Source organism: Clupea harengus, chromosome 1 (genome assembly GCF_900700415.2).
Source record: "Clupea harengus chromosome 1, Ch_v2.0.2, whole genome shotgun sequence".
Lineage (NCBI taxonomy): Eukaryota > Metazoa > Chordata > Actinopteri > Clupeiformes > Clupeidae > Clupea > Clupea harengus.
The window spans coordinates 17,164,871-17,179,852 of record NC_045152.1 but is presented as its reverse complement, the minus strand read 5'-3'; the positions used below and the strand labels follow the sequence as shown (position 1 = coordinate 17,179,852).

Genomic DNA, 14,982 nt, shown 5'->3' with positions numbered 1-14,982 from the left:
GTGTGTGTAACAAGTGTGTGTGTGTGTGTAACGATTGTGTTTGCGTGTGTGTGTGTAACGAGTGTGTGTGTGTGTGTAACGAGTGTGTGTGTAACGATTGTGTTTGTGTGTGTGTCTACCGATTGTGTTGGCGTGTGTGTGTGTGTGTGTAATGAGTATGTGTGTGTGTGTGTAACGATTGTGTTTGCGTGTGTGTGTGTGTGTGTGTAATGATTGTGTTTGCGTGTGTGTGTGTAATGAGTGTGTGTGTGTGTAAAACGATTGTGATTGCGTGTGTGTCTGTGTGTGTAATGATTGTGTTTGCATTTGTGTGTGTAATGAGTGTGTGTGTTTGTGTGTAACAAGTGTGTGTGTGTGTCTGTGTGTGTGTGTGTAACGATTGTGTTTGCGTGTGTGTGTTTGTGTGTAATGAGTGTGTATGTGTATGCATGTGTGTGTCTATGTGTGTGTCTGTGTGTGTGTGCATGTGTGTGTGTGTGTATCAAGCTTGCATGTATGCTATAGCCCACAGCGGACTTCTCATCATTGCTGTCACTATCCCCTCAGTGAAGCCCAGTATTACTCAGAACACACACACATAAACACACACACACACATAAACACACACACACACACACACACATAAACACAAACACACACAAACAGACCACTGGATGAGAGTTGAGTAATATGCTGTTGGCTGTGACTTTGCCCGCAATCATGGCTTCATCAGTGTGTGAGTGTGTGTGTGAGTATGAGTTGGCCTGCAATCTGGCTTCAACAGTGTGTGTGAGTGTGTGTGGGTGTGTGTGTGTGTGTGAGTTTGCCTGCAATCTGGTTTCATCAGTGTGGGGAGTGTCTCTCATCTCAAAGCTCTACCTTCATCTGTGTGTGTGTGTGTGTGTGTGTGTGGGTGTGTGTGTGTGTGGGTGTGTGTGTGCGTGTGCAGAGGTGCTCCTCCATCAGTGTGTGGGTGTATGTGTGTGTGTGTGTGTGTGGGTGTGTGTGTGTGTGTGTGTGCAGAGGGGCTCCTCCATCAGTGTGTGGTTGTGTGTGTGTGTGTGTGTGTGTCAGTGTGTGTGTGTGTGTGTGTGTGTGCAGAGGTGCTCCTCCATCAGTGTGTGTAGCGTGTAGCGTATGTAGTCTGTGTGTGTGTGTGTGTAATGTGTGTATGAACGTAGTGTGCATAGTGTGTGTGTAATGTGTGAGTGTGTGTGCGTAGTGTGTATAGTGTGTGTATAGTCTGTGTGTGTGTGTGACTGGAATATGTGTGAGTAGTGTGCATAGTTGCCTAGCACTACCAGAGCGTGTGTGTGTGTGTGTGTGTCTAGCTGCCTAGCACTACCAGAGCATGTGTGTGTGTGTGTGTGTGTGTGCGTAGTGTGTAATGTGTGTGTGTGTGTGTGTGCTCTTCTGGGGTGGCCCTGACAAATGAACTGCAGTGCTTCAGTCAATGACACGTGACCATCCAATCAATGGAGCCGGTCCTCACGTGACCATCCAATCAATGGAGCCGATCCTCACGTGACCATCCAATCAATGGAGCCGATCCTCACCTGCGGCAGGATAGAACACTCTTCTTCCTGTATATAAATGAGCCGTCTGAGGAGCGGGCTGCCACACCTCAGCCACACCTCAGCCAGACCTCAGCCAGACCTCAGGAGCAGATCTCAGAGCTCCTCTGGAGGGGACACATTCACAGGTGATGATGTCACTCACAGGTGATGTCAGACTCGGCTCAGTGTCAGGAGCTCTGCGAGACACACAGCTCATTTGTCTCTGAGACGTGGCAGAGAGAGAGAGAGAGAGAGATGAAGAGAGAGAGAGAGAGGGAGAGCGAAAAGACAAAGACAGAGAGAGAGAGAGACAGAGAGAGGGAAAGGCATTTACATTACATTTAGTCATTTAGCAGACGCTTTTATCCAAAGCGACTTACATATGTGCGACTTACAATGTATACACATTTTACATTTTTCACTGATGGCACACTGCACATCAGGAGCAATTAGGGGTTCAGTGTCTTGCTCAAGGACGCTTCGACAGGGAATCGAACTAGCAACCTTCTGATTACTAGACGACTTCTCTACCTCCTGTGCCACTGTCGCCCCAGGCACAGAGAGAGAGAGAGACAGAGAGAGAGAGACAGAGAGAGAGAGACAAAGAGAGATAGAGAGAGAGAGAGAGAGAGAGAGAGAGACACAGAGAGAGGAAGAGGCGGAGAGCTAGAGGAAGAGAGCGAGAGGAAGAGAAGCCCATAGATGTCCCTTCTGACCATAACCTTCAAGACACCAGCTGGGTCCTGATCACAATCATCATGTGAACTTCGACCTTTGGGAGTGCCTGCTCAGATGCTGGTCTGCAGGTCACCATTGAGCAGCACGCCATGTGTCTCCATGGTGACATCGTTGACCATGCGCGTGCGCTCCTGCCGGCTGTCACTGCGCTCGATGTCGTGGAGGCCGCTGGTGCGCCGCAGACACAGAACGTTCTGGAAGCTCTTGTTGAAGTTGTCGGAGAGGAAGGCGTAGAGCACGGGGTTGGCACACGAGTTGGCATAGGCCAGAGCCACCACCAGCTCGAACGTGCTCTTCAGCGTCGCCGTGGTGCTGATGCTGCCGGTTACCGAGGTGACATTGAACACGTAGAAGGGCAGCCAGCACAGGACGAACACCACCACCACGATTGACACCATCCGCGTCACTCTCCGCTCTGAACGCCGCCGCTTACTGGAGCCCGCGCGAGCACCCGACGACTTCACCTGGAGGCCACACACAACACACAGCACCTGTTACAGTCACCCAGCAGATTGAACTCTGACCCTAACCCTTAGCCAACATGAAGCTAACCCTTAGCCAACATGAAGCTAAGCCTTAGCCAACATGAAGCTAACCCTTCCTTAGCCAACATGAAGCTAACCCTTCCACTGTCTAACCCTTAGCCAACATGAAGCTAACCCTCCCTTAGCCAACATGAAGCTAACCCTTCCACTGTCTAACCCTTAGCCAACATGAAGCTAACCCTTCCACTGTCTAACCCTTAGCCAACATGAAGCTAACCCTTCCACTGTCTAACCCTTAGCCAACATGAAGCTAACCCTTCCACTGTCTAACCCTTAGCCAACATGAAGCTAACCCTTCCACTGTCTAACCCTTAGCCAACATGAAGCTAATCCTTCCACTGTCTAACCCTTAGCCAACATGAAGCTAACCCTCCCTTAGCCAACATGAAGCTAACCCTTCCACCGTCTAACCCTTAGCCAACATGAAGCTAACCCTTCCACTGTCTAACCCTTAGCCAACATGAATCTAACCCTTCCACTGTCTAACCCTTAGCCAACATGAAGCTAACCCTTCCACTGTCTAACCCTTAGCCAACATGAAGCTAACCCTTCCACTGTCTAACCCTTAGCCAACATGAAGCTAACCCTTCCACTGTCTAACCCTTAGCCAACATGAAGCTAAGCCTTCCACTGTCTAACCCTTAGCCAACATGAAGCTAATCCTTAGCCAACAGGAAGCTAACCCTTAGCCAACAGGAAGTAACCCTTAGCCAACATGAAGCTAACCCTTAGCCAACATGAAGCTAACCCTTCCACTGTCTAACCCTTAGCCAACATGAAGCTAACCCTTCCACTGTCTAACCCCTAGCCAACATGAAGCTAACCCTTAGCCAACATGAAGCTAATCCTTCCACTGTCTAACCCTTAGCCAACATGAAGCTAACCCTTAGCCAACATGAAGCTAAGCCTTCCACTGTCTAACCCTTAGCCAACATGAAGCTAACCCTTTCACTGTCTAACCCTTAGCCAACATGAAGCTAAACCTTCCACTGTCTAACCCTTAGCCAACATGAAGCTACCCCTTACCCAACATGAAGCTAATCCTTCCACTGTCTAACCCTTAGCCAACATGAATCTTCTTCTGTGCTTGTTTCCCTCTTTATCAGCAAAACTGTCTACATGTGATTACATTTGAACACAGATTGAGGTATATAATTAATACTTCATTGATCAGACTGAGATATTTTCTAGATATTACACTTAGAAAATAGTTCTGACTGACATGACTTGAGTTGTTCGGCGGGCATCACCTTGACGACGATGAGCAGGTAGCAGAGGCAGATGACGGCGAGCGGGAGGCAGAAGCCGAGCAAGAAGGTGTAGAAGATGAAGGCCGTGTTGAAGAGGTCCTGGGGCTCGGGCCACAGCATGGTGCAGAGGTGTGTGTCGCCCCGGCCGCTGTTCAGGCCGCTGAACACCATCACCGGCACGTTCACCAGCAGCGACGCGCCCCACACACACGCGCTCACCCACTTGGCCACACGGGGGCGCCGCCAGCGGCTGGACCGGACGGGGTGCACCACGGCCAGGTAGCGGTCGACGCTCATCACCGTCAGGCAGAAGATGCTTGTGAACTGGTTGAGGGAGTCGAGCGTGAGGACCACGCGGCACAGCGTCGCGCCGAAGGGCCAGTCCACCAGCGCCAGCTGGGCCGCGATGAAGGGGAGGCTGCCCATTACCAGCACGTCGGCCACCGCCAGGTTCAGGATGTAGATGTTGGTGACCGTCTTCATCTTGGCGTGGCGCAGGATGACGTAGATGACCAGCGTGTTGCCGCACAGCCCCACGGCGCACACGGCGAAGTACAGGAGGGTGATCAGCGGCGAGCTGTTCTTATCGAACGCCGTCGCCTGGGTTCCGTTTGGGCTCGGAGCCGCCGACGACCCCTCGGACTGGTTCCCCAAGAGTAAGGCCACATAGAGCAGTGGGTCCGGTTCTGCCGGGCTGGGCAGGGGTGGGTTTGGGTCCGCGTCATCAGCAGTTGGGTTCATGGTACTGATGGAACAGTTCTCTACACAGAACACAGTAAAACCATCAGCCGCCTGAAGAACAAAAACAAGCAAACCAAATAAATGATTTGTGTCCGTTGTCAATCTGTTCGTTGCCATGGGAACACAGGTACCCAGAATGCATTGCGATAGGTGCATATGAGAGAGATGGACTTCTCATGAGATGGGTCTCAGACCACACCCCCTGCTCCAGGAGTAGGAGGAGTAATAGTCTGATTGACAGATCTCAGACCACACCCCCTGCTCCAGGAGTAGGAGGAGTAATAGTCTGATTGACAGGTCTCAGACCACACCCCCTGCTCCAGGAGTAGGAGGTAATAGTCTGATTGACAGATCTCAGACCACACCCCCTGCTCCAGGACTAGGAGGAGTAATAGTCTGATTGACAGATCTAAGACCACACCCCCTGCTCCAGGACTAGGAGGAGTAATAGTCTGATTGACAGGTCTCAGACCACACCCCCTGCTCCTGGAGTAGGAGGAGTACTAGTCTGATTGACAGATATCAGACCACACCCCCTGCTCCAGGAGTAGGAGGAGGAATAGTCTGATTGACAGGTCTCAGACCACACCCCCTGTTCCAGGAGTAGGAGGAGTAATAGTCTGATTGACAGATCTCAGACCACACCCCCTACTCCAGGAGTGGGAGGAGTAATAGTCTGATTGACAGATCTCAGCCCGATATTCCTACATGTAAGAGAGCATCCGGGACACTTAATAACTATACATGGTTAAACCCATGGCTTTATAACTATACATGGTTAGGGTTAGGGTTAAACCCATGGCTTTATTACTATACAGGGTTAGGGTTAGGGTTCAACGTGACCCATGTGAAATGGTTAGTTTGATGAATCCTCATTGGCTAGTTATACAGTTCCCCATCTGTAGCCCCTCCCCCATTCACCTCCCAGAATCCTTTCCACTCAGATGAGCCTCCAAATAAAAATTCCAATTAGTGTGGATTGAAATGTGTGTTAGTGTGGAATTAAGTGTGTGTTAGTATGGAATTAAGTGTGTGTTAGTGTGTGTTAGTTATACTTGAAAAATCAAGTATTCGCAAGAGTTTATTTTGATCTTTTTATATTTGGCTTAATTAAAGAAATACAGTTAAATTTACCAAATGAAAAAATGGTTAAGCTTGAACATAATACAGTTACTTCACACAACAAATATGTGTATATACGTTGTTATTACTTGGTTAATTTAGTTCATGCAGTGAATAATAATCAGTTAGATGTACTTAAATTAAGCAAGTCGAATCTATGCAGTTTTTTAAGATCTGAAGTTAAGACAGTGGCTGATTTTTCTCCGTGTAAAATGTGATCTGTTCTCTCCAACTGAAGCGCTCGTGTCTCTCCCCGTGTTTACTTTCTTTCCCGGGTCCAATGGTACTTTGGCCCTGGCCTCGCGCCTCGCTCACTTTGTGTTGACTCAATTGATTTGTGCTCTCAGAAACCCCCCACGCGCAGCCACGTTTATTTCATGTCATGACTAATTAAAACCTCCGAGGACGTCTGATATTAAAACAGTTTTATTGAAAAATGTTCTGCTTTTAAATATGTGTAGATCGAAAGGCTGTTTGTATGTACGTCTGTTTTCAGGCGGCCCGCGCTTCTCCTGGTGTTGTGTGCGTCAGGACATCACGCCGACGCTCGAGCTCCTGTCCGAGCGCGCTGTGCTCATTAATTTGGGATCATCTCGCGACCCCGCTGTCCTTGGTGTGGCGACATGGATAACAAGACCCCGCGAGGGAGAAAGAGTTTGCTGAATGTGGCAGATGTATGTGAGGCTTTTTATGAAAAACTGGTAATTAACCAATATTAAATGAGTGTGGCGCTCGCTCTGTCCCGTTTTAAACTCGCGCCAGGCAGATGTTCCCACCCGGGCACTGCGCCATCATTAACACGAGGAGTGACCGGTGTTCCCGGTGTTCCCGCTCAACTCGTTTAGGGTTTCCAGCCGTGGTGTCTGCGCGCGGTCCCCTGTGAGCAGCTATCATAGCAGGCACCTGGGTTAGTGGCGGACAGAATGTGCTCCTTTTAAAACAACGAAAGTGGTGGTTTGGTAATGAACTTAATCTTCCCATTTTGAGTTTGAACTAATTTACTCTGGTCTGCGGAGAGACTAAAGTCCATCGGGACTCGCTGAGTATCAGGTTGTGCCTACCAGATGGCAAAAACAAGATGCCAATGCAGTTCAGTTCTTTTAATAACAATAATCGCATCAGAGAATCTCATGTTAAAAACTCGGCCCCAACTAACTAATAGACTTAATAAAGTCAAATGTACTCCCCACACACTCAGAATTGTTTAGAATCTAGAAATGACAGTGAATGCGAAAATAGTGTATTTGATGGTTAAGTTACAGAAACATAAATCCGTCACCGGAGCAGTGGGATTGCTTACCTCTAACTGGGAAGTTTCAATACGTCGAAAGACAGAATCCGCTGCGCACAGTCTGGTTGTTCTGCCACACGATCTTTCCGCGCTCTGAAAAACACCTGCGAGTGTAGCTGTCGCTGCGTTAACGACCCTCAGAACTCATTCATTCAGACGGCGAGATAGTCCCGAATATTTCCTTCGACCATCGACATAGGCTGACTGGTGTTTTGTCTTGATGCGCATTTAAGGATTTGTGTAAAAGTTTATGACACGCAGAATAAGAACTGACCTGCTCCAACGTTCTGTTACGCATCACACCGGAGTTCCCCGGAGATAGTGTCAGGTGCGCGAGCGAGCGAGTCCGTGAGGTGACGATAACCAACTCGTTCGAGTGAAGGTCCTCGAGCGCTGTTGGTGAGATTGCATGTAGATGGAGCTACCGACCCGCTGAGCTCGCGCCGCCTCCTCGTCTTCACGACCGGACTCTACCCAGCCCGGTTGCGTCCGCGTGTGGCAATAGACTGTATCTCAGCGTTGGCATTTAATGACTACACATCCACGCGCACTTGGTTTTTTAATCGTCCGTTTCTTCATCGCACAAATGTATTTCGTGCATCGCCTCTCCACCAGGTTTAAAAATAATCCCGCTTGTGGGAAAAAGATAACGGGAAACAGGACCTCGGTAGGTGCCGTTCTCACGGGAGATGAACCCGTTGCGACATCCATCTCCATTAGAAGCGCTTGACTGCGCTGTCATTTCTCAATGGCCGCCTCGCCCCGTTATAAACGATATTCTATTTGGGGGGTTGATGCTGAGAAATGGCGGGACCTCTTTGGACATACTTATGGGCATGATGAGAGGAGATTGAAGCACACAAACACACACACACACACACACACATACACACACACACACACACACACACACACACTCACACACACACACACACACACACACAGTCATGGGGAGAGAGATGGCCAGGGCCGAGCGGTGAAACCCAGTACACTAAAACAATCATGTGTGAAGCCCATTCTAAAGCCTGTGATTTGGCTAATTATTGTATTTAGCCAAAGCCTGTGATTTGGCTAATTATTGCATTTGGCCAAAGCCTGTGATTTGGCTAATTATTGCATTTGGCCAAAGCCTGTGATTCGGCTAATTATTGTATTTAGCCAAAGCCTGTGATTTGGCTAATTATTGCATTTGGCCAAAGCCTGTGATTGGACTAATTATTGTACAATTTTATCTTGTAGTTTAAAGCAGGGGATAAAATGTCTTATTTGAGAATAGAATGACATCTTAAATTATGTATTTGAAGTATATAAAATGCTCAGATACATGTTCTAAAAGTATTTTGTGTACAAAATACTCCAAAGTAATGAAATATGCATATTACTGTAACATAGAGTCACTTAGACAGGTGCTCAGGGTTCAGTTAATGTTTGTTTGTTCTATTGCTGAAGTTATTATTGTTGTTTTTTCATTTAAAATCAGTAACACAAACACACACACACACACACACACACACACACACACACACACACTGGACATGTAGCTGTGGAAACAATGGGTTCATTCAGTCATGCCAATAAAGCATCATTTGATTTGATTTGACATAGAGAGAGAGAGAGAGAGAGAGAGAAATAGTGTGAGAAAGAGTGAGAGAGAGAGAAGACAAAACAAACTTCAATGCTATGTGGCCCTTAATAGAGAATACATCTCTATTAAGGGCCACATAGCATTGAAGTTTGTTTTGTCTTCTCTCTCTCTCACTCTTTGTCTGTGTCCTTCTCTTTCTCACACTCTTTCTCCTTCTCTCTCTCTCACACTTCTCTCACATTTAATTTATTCATTTTTTTTCTTTGAAACCTATGGCAAACCTATCCACAGTGTCTGATGCCAAACAAAGAAAATACCTGACAAGGTACAGATTGAACCACAGCCTGGCTATCAAAAGGGGCCGACACAGGCAAACCTGGCTGCCCAGAGAAGAGAGGCTCTGCATTCACTGCAGCCAGGGCAGGGTAGAAACACACACACACACACACACTAACACACACACACACACACGCACACACACGCACACACACACACACACACACACACACACACACACACATGGTAGAAACAGAGAAGAGAGGCTCATGGTAGAAACAGAGTTCCACTCCTTAAAATGAAAATGAATAAAATGAATTCTTCCCTAAATTCGAAATGATCCACCCAAACTTTGAAAAGTCTGAAGAAAATCAAATTTTATTAATATTACTTGGCGAATAAAAGGACATGTTCTCCTCGTGTTCACAAGTAGTTTCCTCCACTAAGAACCCCAACAGAAAAACATGCAGAAGAACAGAACACTCTCCTGTCCGTCCCTGACCAAGATGGACGGTTCACTTGACTTGGTCCCCGGGCGCCTAAAGGCTGCCCACTGCTCCTGGGGTTCCTGGAGGAAGGACAGTCCGGGATGGGAAAATGCAGAGGAAAAATTCACTGCGACCTCTTCGGCATGCGTGTGTGTGTGTGTGTGTGTGTCCTGTGTCGCCACCCTAAAATGCATGTGTGTGTCGTGTGTGCCAAATAAAACTGACTTTGACTTTTTGACAATATTTATGTAATATTGTACTTTTCTTTTTTTAAATATGTATGCTTTGGCAACACAAATCAAAATTTTTGTCATGCCAATAAAGCTCTTTTCGAATTTAATTGAATTGAGAAGGAGAAAGAGAGAGAGAGTGTGTGTGTGTGTGAGAAAGAGAGATACCTTGTTGGAGGATACACACACACACACACACACACACACACACACACACAGGAGGAGAAAGAGAGAGAGAGAGCGAGAGTGTGTGTGTGTGTGAGAAAGAGAGAGAGACCTTGTTGGAGGTTGAGTCATAAGTGCTGTTGGCCTTCACTTCCAGTGGACATTACCCTGTCCGTTCGTCTGTGTGTGTGTGTGTGTTCCAGTGTGCGTATCTGTGTGTGTGTGTGTGTGTGTGAGCGACCGGCGCGGCCAGCCCACGATTAGGGATGTGGACTTTGGAGATGGTGGTCAAAAGAGTCGCCGGAGCAGTGGTTTACGTTTTCAATTCAACCATATTTATTTTCTTTCCAGGTTGTGGATTTTAGCAAAAGTATTAATAGCACAAAACAAAGTACTTCAGACAAAAACAAAGATTCAATATCCAAATGCAGCGTAACAGTGTTACCGTGACAGACAACTCCTCGCAGCAGGAAAGCTGTCCTTCTACCTCCACCCCTTGAATGGCACTGAGCTAGCCTCTTAAGAAGGCCTAGCTATTGCCCCTAATTGGCCTAATAGGGCCAACCCATGAATATGGGGAAGCAACGCACATTGTGCATCTTATTAACAAAACCATTCATTCATGTTATTATATTCAATTATACATTCAAACAACATATCTCCATATAAATCACTCAAACACCATTTAACCCATTAGCAAATCACCCTACAATGCATAGTTATTACCTAAATGAAATGTGAACACGACAAACACCCCTGTGAAATAATGCCCCGCTCCCTCCACTAGTGACACAATGTAAAAGTGCTATCCCAGCGCGAGCGCGCTTTCGCGTTGGGACCAGTATGTGGAAGCGTGAGAACCAGGAAGTGTGAGTATATGTATCTGAACCAGTTTATGGATGTTATTGCAATGCAAATGGTAAATGGATGAGATGGTGGGTACCCAGTATATATATCAGTATAATTGAGCAACAGCAGGTGTATGCAAATAATATGGATGCGTGCTGTATATCGCGGCAGACCAAACAATACACCAATTCGCGGTAAACACCCGACACCATTCCAATCTCACACCGTGTAACAAACAAGCACCACAAACCCACAAAACACCCCACAACACTCTCGACAATGTTCAGGGTGCACATATTATGCAATCTCCAGGAAGACGCTGTGTAATTGTGGATGCGTGCGTGTGTGTGTGTGAGAATGAATGGAGTCACCGTCTCTTACTCCCGCATTTCGCGGTAAAATACATAAACAGTCCGGAATGTTCGTAACAGTGAGAAGGGAAATGTTCAGCTTCTCACATTTCCTTCCCCCTCTGATGTCTCACCACCAGGGTGGCGAGACAGAAAGTCAGCTACCACATTCTGCTTTCCAGCCCGATACTGGACCTGGAACCGGTAGGGCTGCAGGGCCAGGAACCATCTGGTTATCCGGGCATTAGAGTCCTTCATACGGCCGAGCCACTGAAGCGCTCTGTGGTCAGTCTCCAGCTTAAAGTCTCTGCCAAGCAGATAATATCTCAAAGTGTCCAAAGCCCACTTTATGGCTAAACACTCCAGTTCAACAGCTGCATATCTGGTCTCCCTGGGGAACAATTTGCGGCTAATAAAAGCCACCGGTCTCTGGTCAGCCCCTTCCCCTTGGAGTAGCACCGCGCCCAGACCAATGCCAGACGCATCCGTCTGCACTGTAAAGGGTTTGTCAAAGTCTGGGCTCTGCAACACTGGACCCTGACACAGGGCCCCCTTCAGGTCACTGAAGGCCCGCTCCTGTTCTGCACCCCACTGCAATCGACTAGACCCAGACTTCCGGGTCAAGTCCGAAAGAGGTGCAGCACGAGTGGAGAAGTCAGCCACGAACCTCCGGTACCAGCCTACCAGACCCAGGAAAGACCGCACGTCCTTTTGGGTTTGCGGCTGGGGACAATCCTGGATGGCTTGCACCTTCTCTTTCTGGGGCTTGATTAGACCCCTGCCCAGCACATAGCCAAGGTACCGGACCTCGGGTTTGGCAAAGTCACATTTTTTTGGATGGACTGTGAGTCCTGCCTTTTGGATGCGCTGCAGAATGTCAGCCAGATGACCCACATGATCCTCCCAGGTGGTGCTATAGATAACAATGTCATCAAGGTACGCTCCAGCATAGGACTCCGTGCCCTCAAGAACACGGTCCATTAGTCTCTGAAAGGTTGCCGGCGCCCCCTGTAGGCCAAACGGCATAACAAGGAAATGGAACAACCCTTGAGGTGTTCTAAAGGCAGTATAGGGCTGATCCTGCTCAGCAAGCGGCACCTGCCAATAACCTTTGCATAGGTCCAGGGTCGTTATGTAGCGTGCCTTACCCAGCCGTTCAATCAGGTCTTCCAGCCTGGGCATTGGGTATGCATCAAAGTGTGATTGTGCATTTACTTTGCGAAAGTCTATGCAAAATCGGATTTTGCCATCTTTTTTAGGGACTAGCACAACGGGATTACTCCACTCACTATGGGATCTTTTAATGACCCCCAGGGACAGCATCTCCTCCACCTCCTCCTCCAGTTTCCTCTAGGGCGCCACAGAATCCCACTTCTGACACCAAATGTGAGCGACCGGCGCGGCCAGCCCACGATTAGGGATGTGGACTTTGGAGATGGTGGTCAAAAGAGTCGCCGGAGCAGTGGTTTACGTTTTCAATTCAACCATATTTATTTTCTTTCCAGGTTGTGGATTTTAGCAAAAGTATTAATAGCACAAAACAAAGTACTTCAGACAAAAACAAAGATTCAATATCCAAATGCAGCGTAACAGTGTTACCGTGACAGACAACTCCTCGCAGCAGGAAAGCTGTCCTTCTACCTCCACCCCTTGAATGGCACTGAGCTAGCCTCTTAAGAAGGCCTAGCTATTGCCCCTAATTGGCCTAATAGGGCCAACCCATGAATATGGGGAAGCAACGCACATTGTGCATCTTATTAACAAAACCATTCATTCATGTTATTATATTCAATTATACATTCAAACAACATATCTCCATATAAATCACTCAAACACCATTTAACCCATTAGCAAATCACCCTACAATGCATAGTTATTACCTAAATGAAATGTGAACACGACAAACACCCCTGTGAAATAATGCCCCGCTCCCTCCACTAGTGACACAATGTAAAAGTGCTATCCCAGCGCGAGCGCGCTTTCGCGTTGGGACCAGTATGTGGAAGCGTGAGAACCAGGAAGTGTGAGTATATGTATCTGAACCAGTTTATGGATGTTATTGCAATGCAAATGGTAAATGGATGAGATGGTGGGTACCCAGTATATATATCAGTATAATTGAGCAACAGCAGGTGTATGCAAATAATATGGATGCGTGCTGTATATCGCGGCAGACCAAACAATACACCAATTCGCGGTAAACACCCGACACCATTCCAATCTCACACCGTGTAACAAACAAGCACCACAAACCCACAAAACACCCCACAACACTCTCGACAATGTTCAGGGTGCACATATTATGCAATCTCCAGGAAGACGCTGTGTAATTGTGGATGCGTGCGTGTGTGTGTGTGAGAATGAATGGAGTCACCGTCTCTTACTCCCGCATTTCGCGGTAAAATACATAAACAGTCCGGAATGTTCGTAACAGTGAGAAGGGAAATGTTCAGCTTCTCACAGTGTGTGTGTGTGTGTTTCAGTGTGCGTATCTGTGTGTGTTTCAGTGTGCGTATCTGTGTGTGTATGTGTTAGTGTGTGTGTGTTAGAGTGTGCGTTTCTTAGTGTGAGTGTGTGTATCTGAGTGTGTGTGTTTGAGTGAGTGTGTGAGTGCGTGTATCTGAGTGTGTGTGTTTGAGTGTGTGTGAGTGTGTGTGTGTGAGTGTGTGTATCTATGTGTGTGTATCTATGTGTGTGTGTTAGAGTGTGCGTATCTTAGTGCGTGTGTGTGTGAGTGTGTGTGAGTGTGTTTGAGTGTGTGTGTGTGTGTGAGTGTGTGTGTGTGAGAGTGTGTGTTAGTGTGTGTGTGTGTGTGTGTGTGTGTGTGTGTGTGTGAGATGGTGTCACGGCGTGACCACATTCAGTGGGGGAGAAAGACAAGACAAGGCAAGAGAAGGCCAGGCAGGATTTGGAAGAAGCAGGGAGGAGAAGGAGCCGGAGAGGTTGGGCTCTGACGACCATCGAAGGTCGGACGGACCGACTGACAGACAGACAGGCAAGCCACTGAACGGAGCTCACGGAACGCGGCATATTGCCGGAGCTGGACGTCGTGAATCTTCCCCAGTTGGAAACCGGCATTTTGCCGGAGCTGGGCATTGCGAACGCTCCCTGTGAAGCTAAGTAACCTACTGCCTTGTCACCTAGAGACTGTACATTGCAGAGTAGCTGTACCTACTTTGTTCCCTGATTTGCCTGCTATGCACTCGCCGACTGGAACACATTGTTGCCTTACCCAGCAAGGTCGTGGAAGCTTATTGCCCGGACTGTCCTTTTTGTGTGACCACGTGAGTTCACTGTGTGGAGTGACATTGTTTGCAGTGACGTTGAGTTGACATCACTTAAAGTTTCATTGTTTAAAGTATACACCAAGTTCCTGCTGTTGAATCCTACTACAGCTCCGAGTGACTCCGACCACCAACTGCCCCGGACCCCCTGCAGGAGGCACTGAGAACAACCGCCTTGCCACGGACTAGGCCCTCACTACCCCATTCCCCGGCCCTCTCTTCACCACCATTAGGGACTTGTCTTTTTAAACTATTTAATAAAACCAAAACCTTTTTTAAACCTGTTTCTTTGAGTCCTGACCAGTGTTAATTTCGTTGACGAAAACAATGACGAAAAATATTCGTTAACGACCTTTTTCCCGTGACTAAAACGAGACTAAGACATGACGAAAACGGATCTTTAAAAATAAAAACTATGACTAAATCTATTTTAACTCTCGTTGACGAGACGAGACGAGACGAAAATTTTGGTGGTTGACTAAGTCACAATTGTTTTTTTTTCTAAACTTGTATGCACATCATTGGTTGAATGT

General features: G+C 47.5%; 1 protein-coding gene across 4 annotated transcripts; it reads right to left on the bottom strand.

Annotated features, from left to right (window-relative positions):
* Window positions 1-2,128: 2,128 nt before the first annotated feature.
* On the bottom strand, window positions 2,129-7,853 carry LOC105891673 (somatostatin receptor type 2-like). 4 transcript variants are annotated; one of them, XM_031569016.2, is made up of 3 exons: window positions 7,497-7,853; window positions 4,069-4,860; window positions 2,129-2,737 (listed from the first exon to the last, which is right to left on the bottom strand). In XM_031569016.2, the coding sequence occupies exons 1-3, from the start codon at window positions 7,518-7,520 to the stop codon at window positions 2,324-2,326; spliced, it is 1,230 nt and encodes a 409-aa protein (XP_031424876.1). In that variant the 5' UTR covers window positions 7,521-7,853; the 3' UTR covers window positions 2,129-2,323. The 4 variants fall into 4 exon arrangements, with proteins under 4 accessions (XP_031424876.1, XP_031424893.1, XP_031424885.1 ...); XM_031569033.2 differs by having other exon boundaries at window positions 2,130-2,737; window positions 4,069-4,829; window positions 7,497-7,849; XM_031569025.2 differs by having other exon boundaries at window positions 2,130-2,737; window positions 7,232-7,848.
* Window positions 7,854-14,982: the final 7,129 nt, after the last annotated feature.

Excerpts from the sequence above, each read along its gene's own strand:
- LOC105891673 (XM_031569016.2), bottom strand. The coding sequence starts at position 7,520 with ATGCGTAACAGAACGTTGGAGCAG. Across the intron at positions 4,861-7,496 it reads GTAACAGAACGTTGGAGCAG|GCGGCTGATGGTTTTACTGT; the intron begins GTCAGTTCTTAT and ends TTTGTTCTTCAG. Across the intron at positions 2,738-4,068 it reads ACCTGCTCATCGTCGTCAAG|GTGAAGTCGTCGGGTGCTCG; the intron begins GTGATGCCCGCC and ends TGTGGCCTCCAG.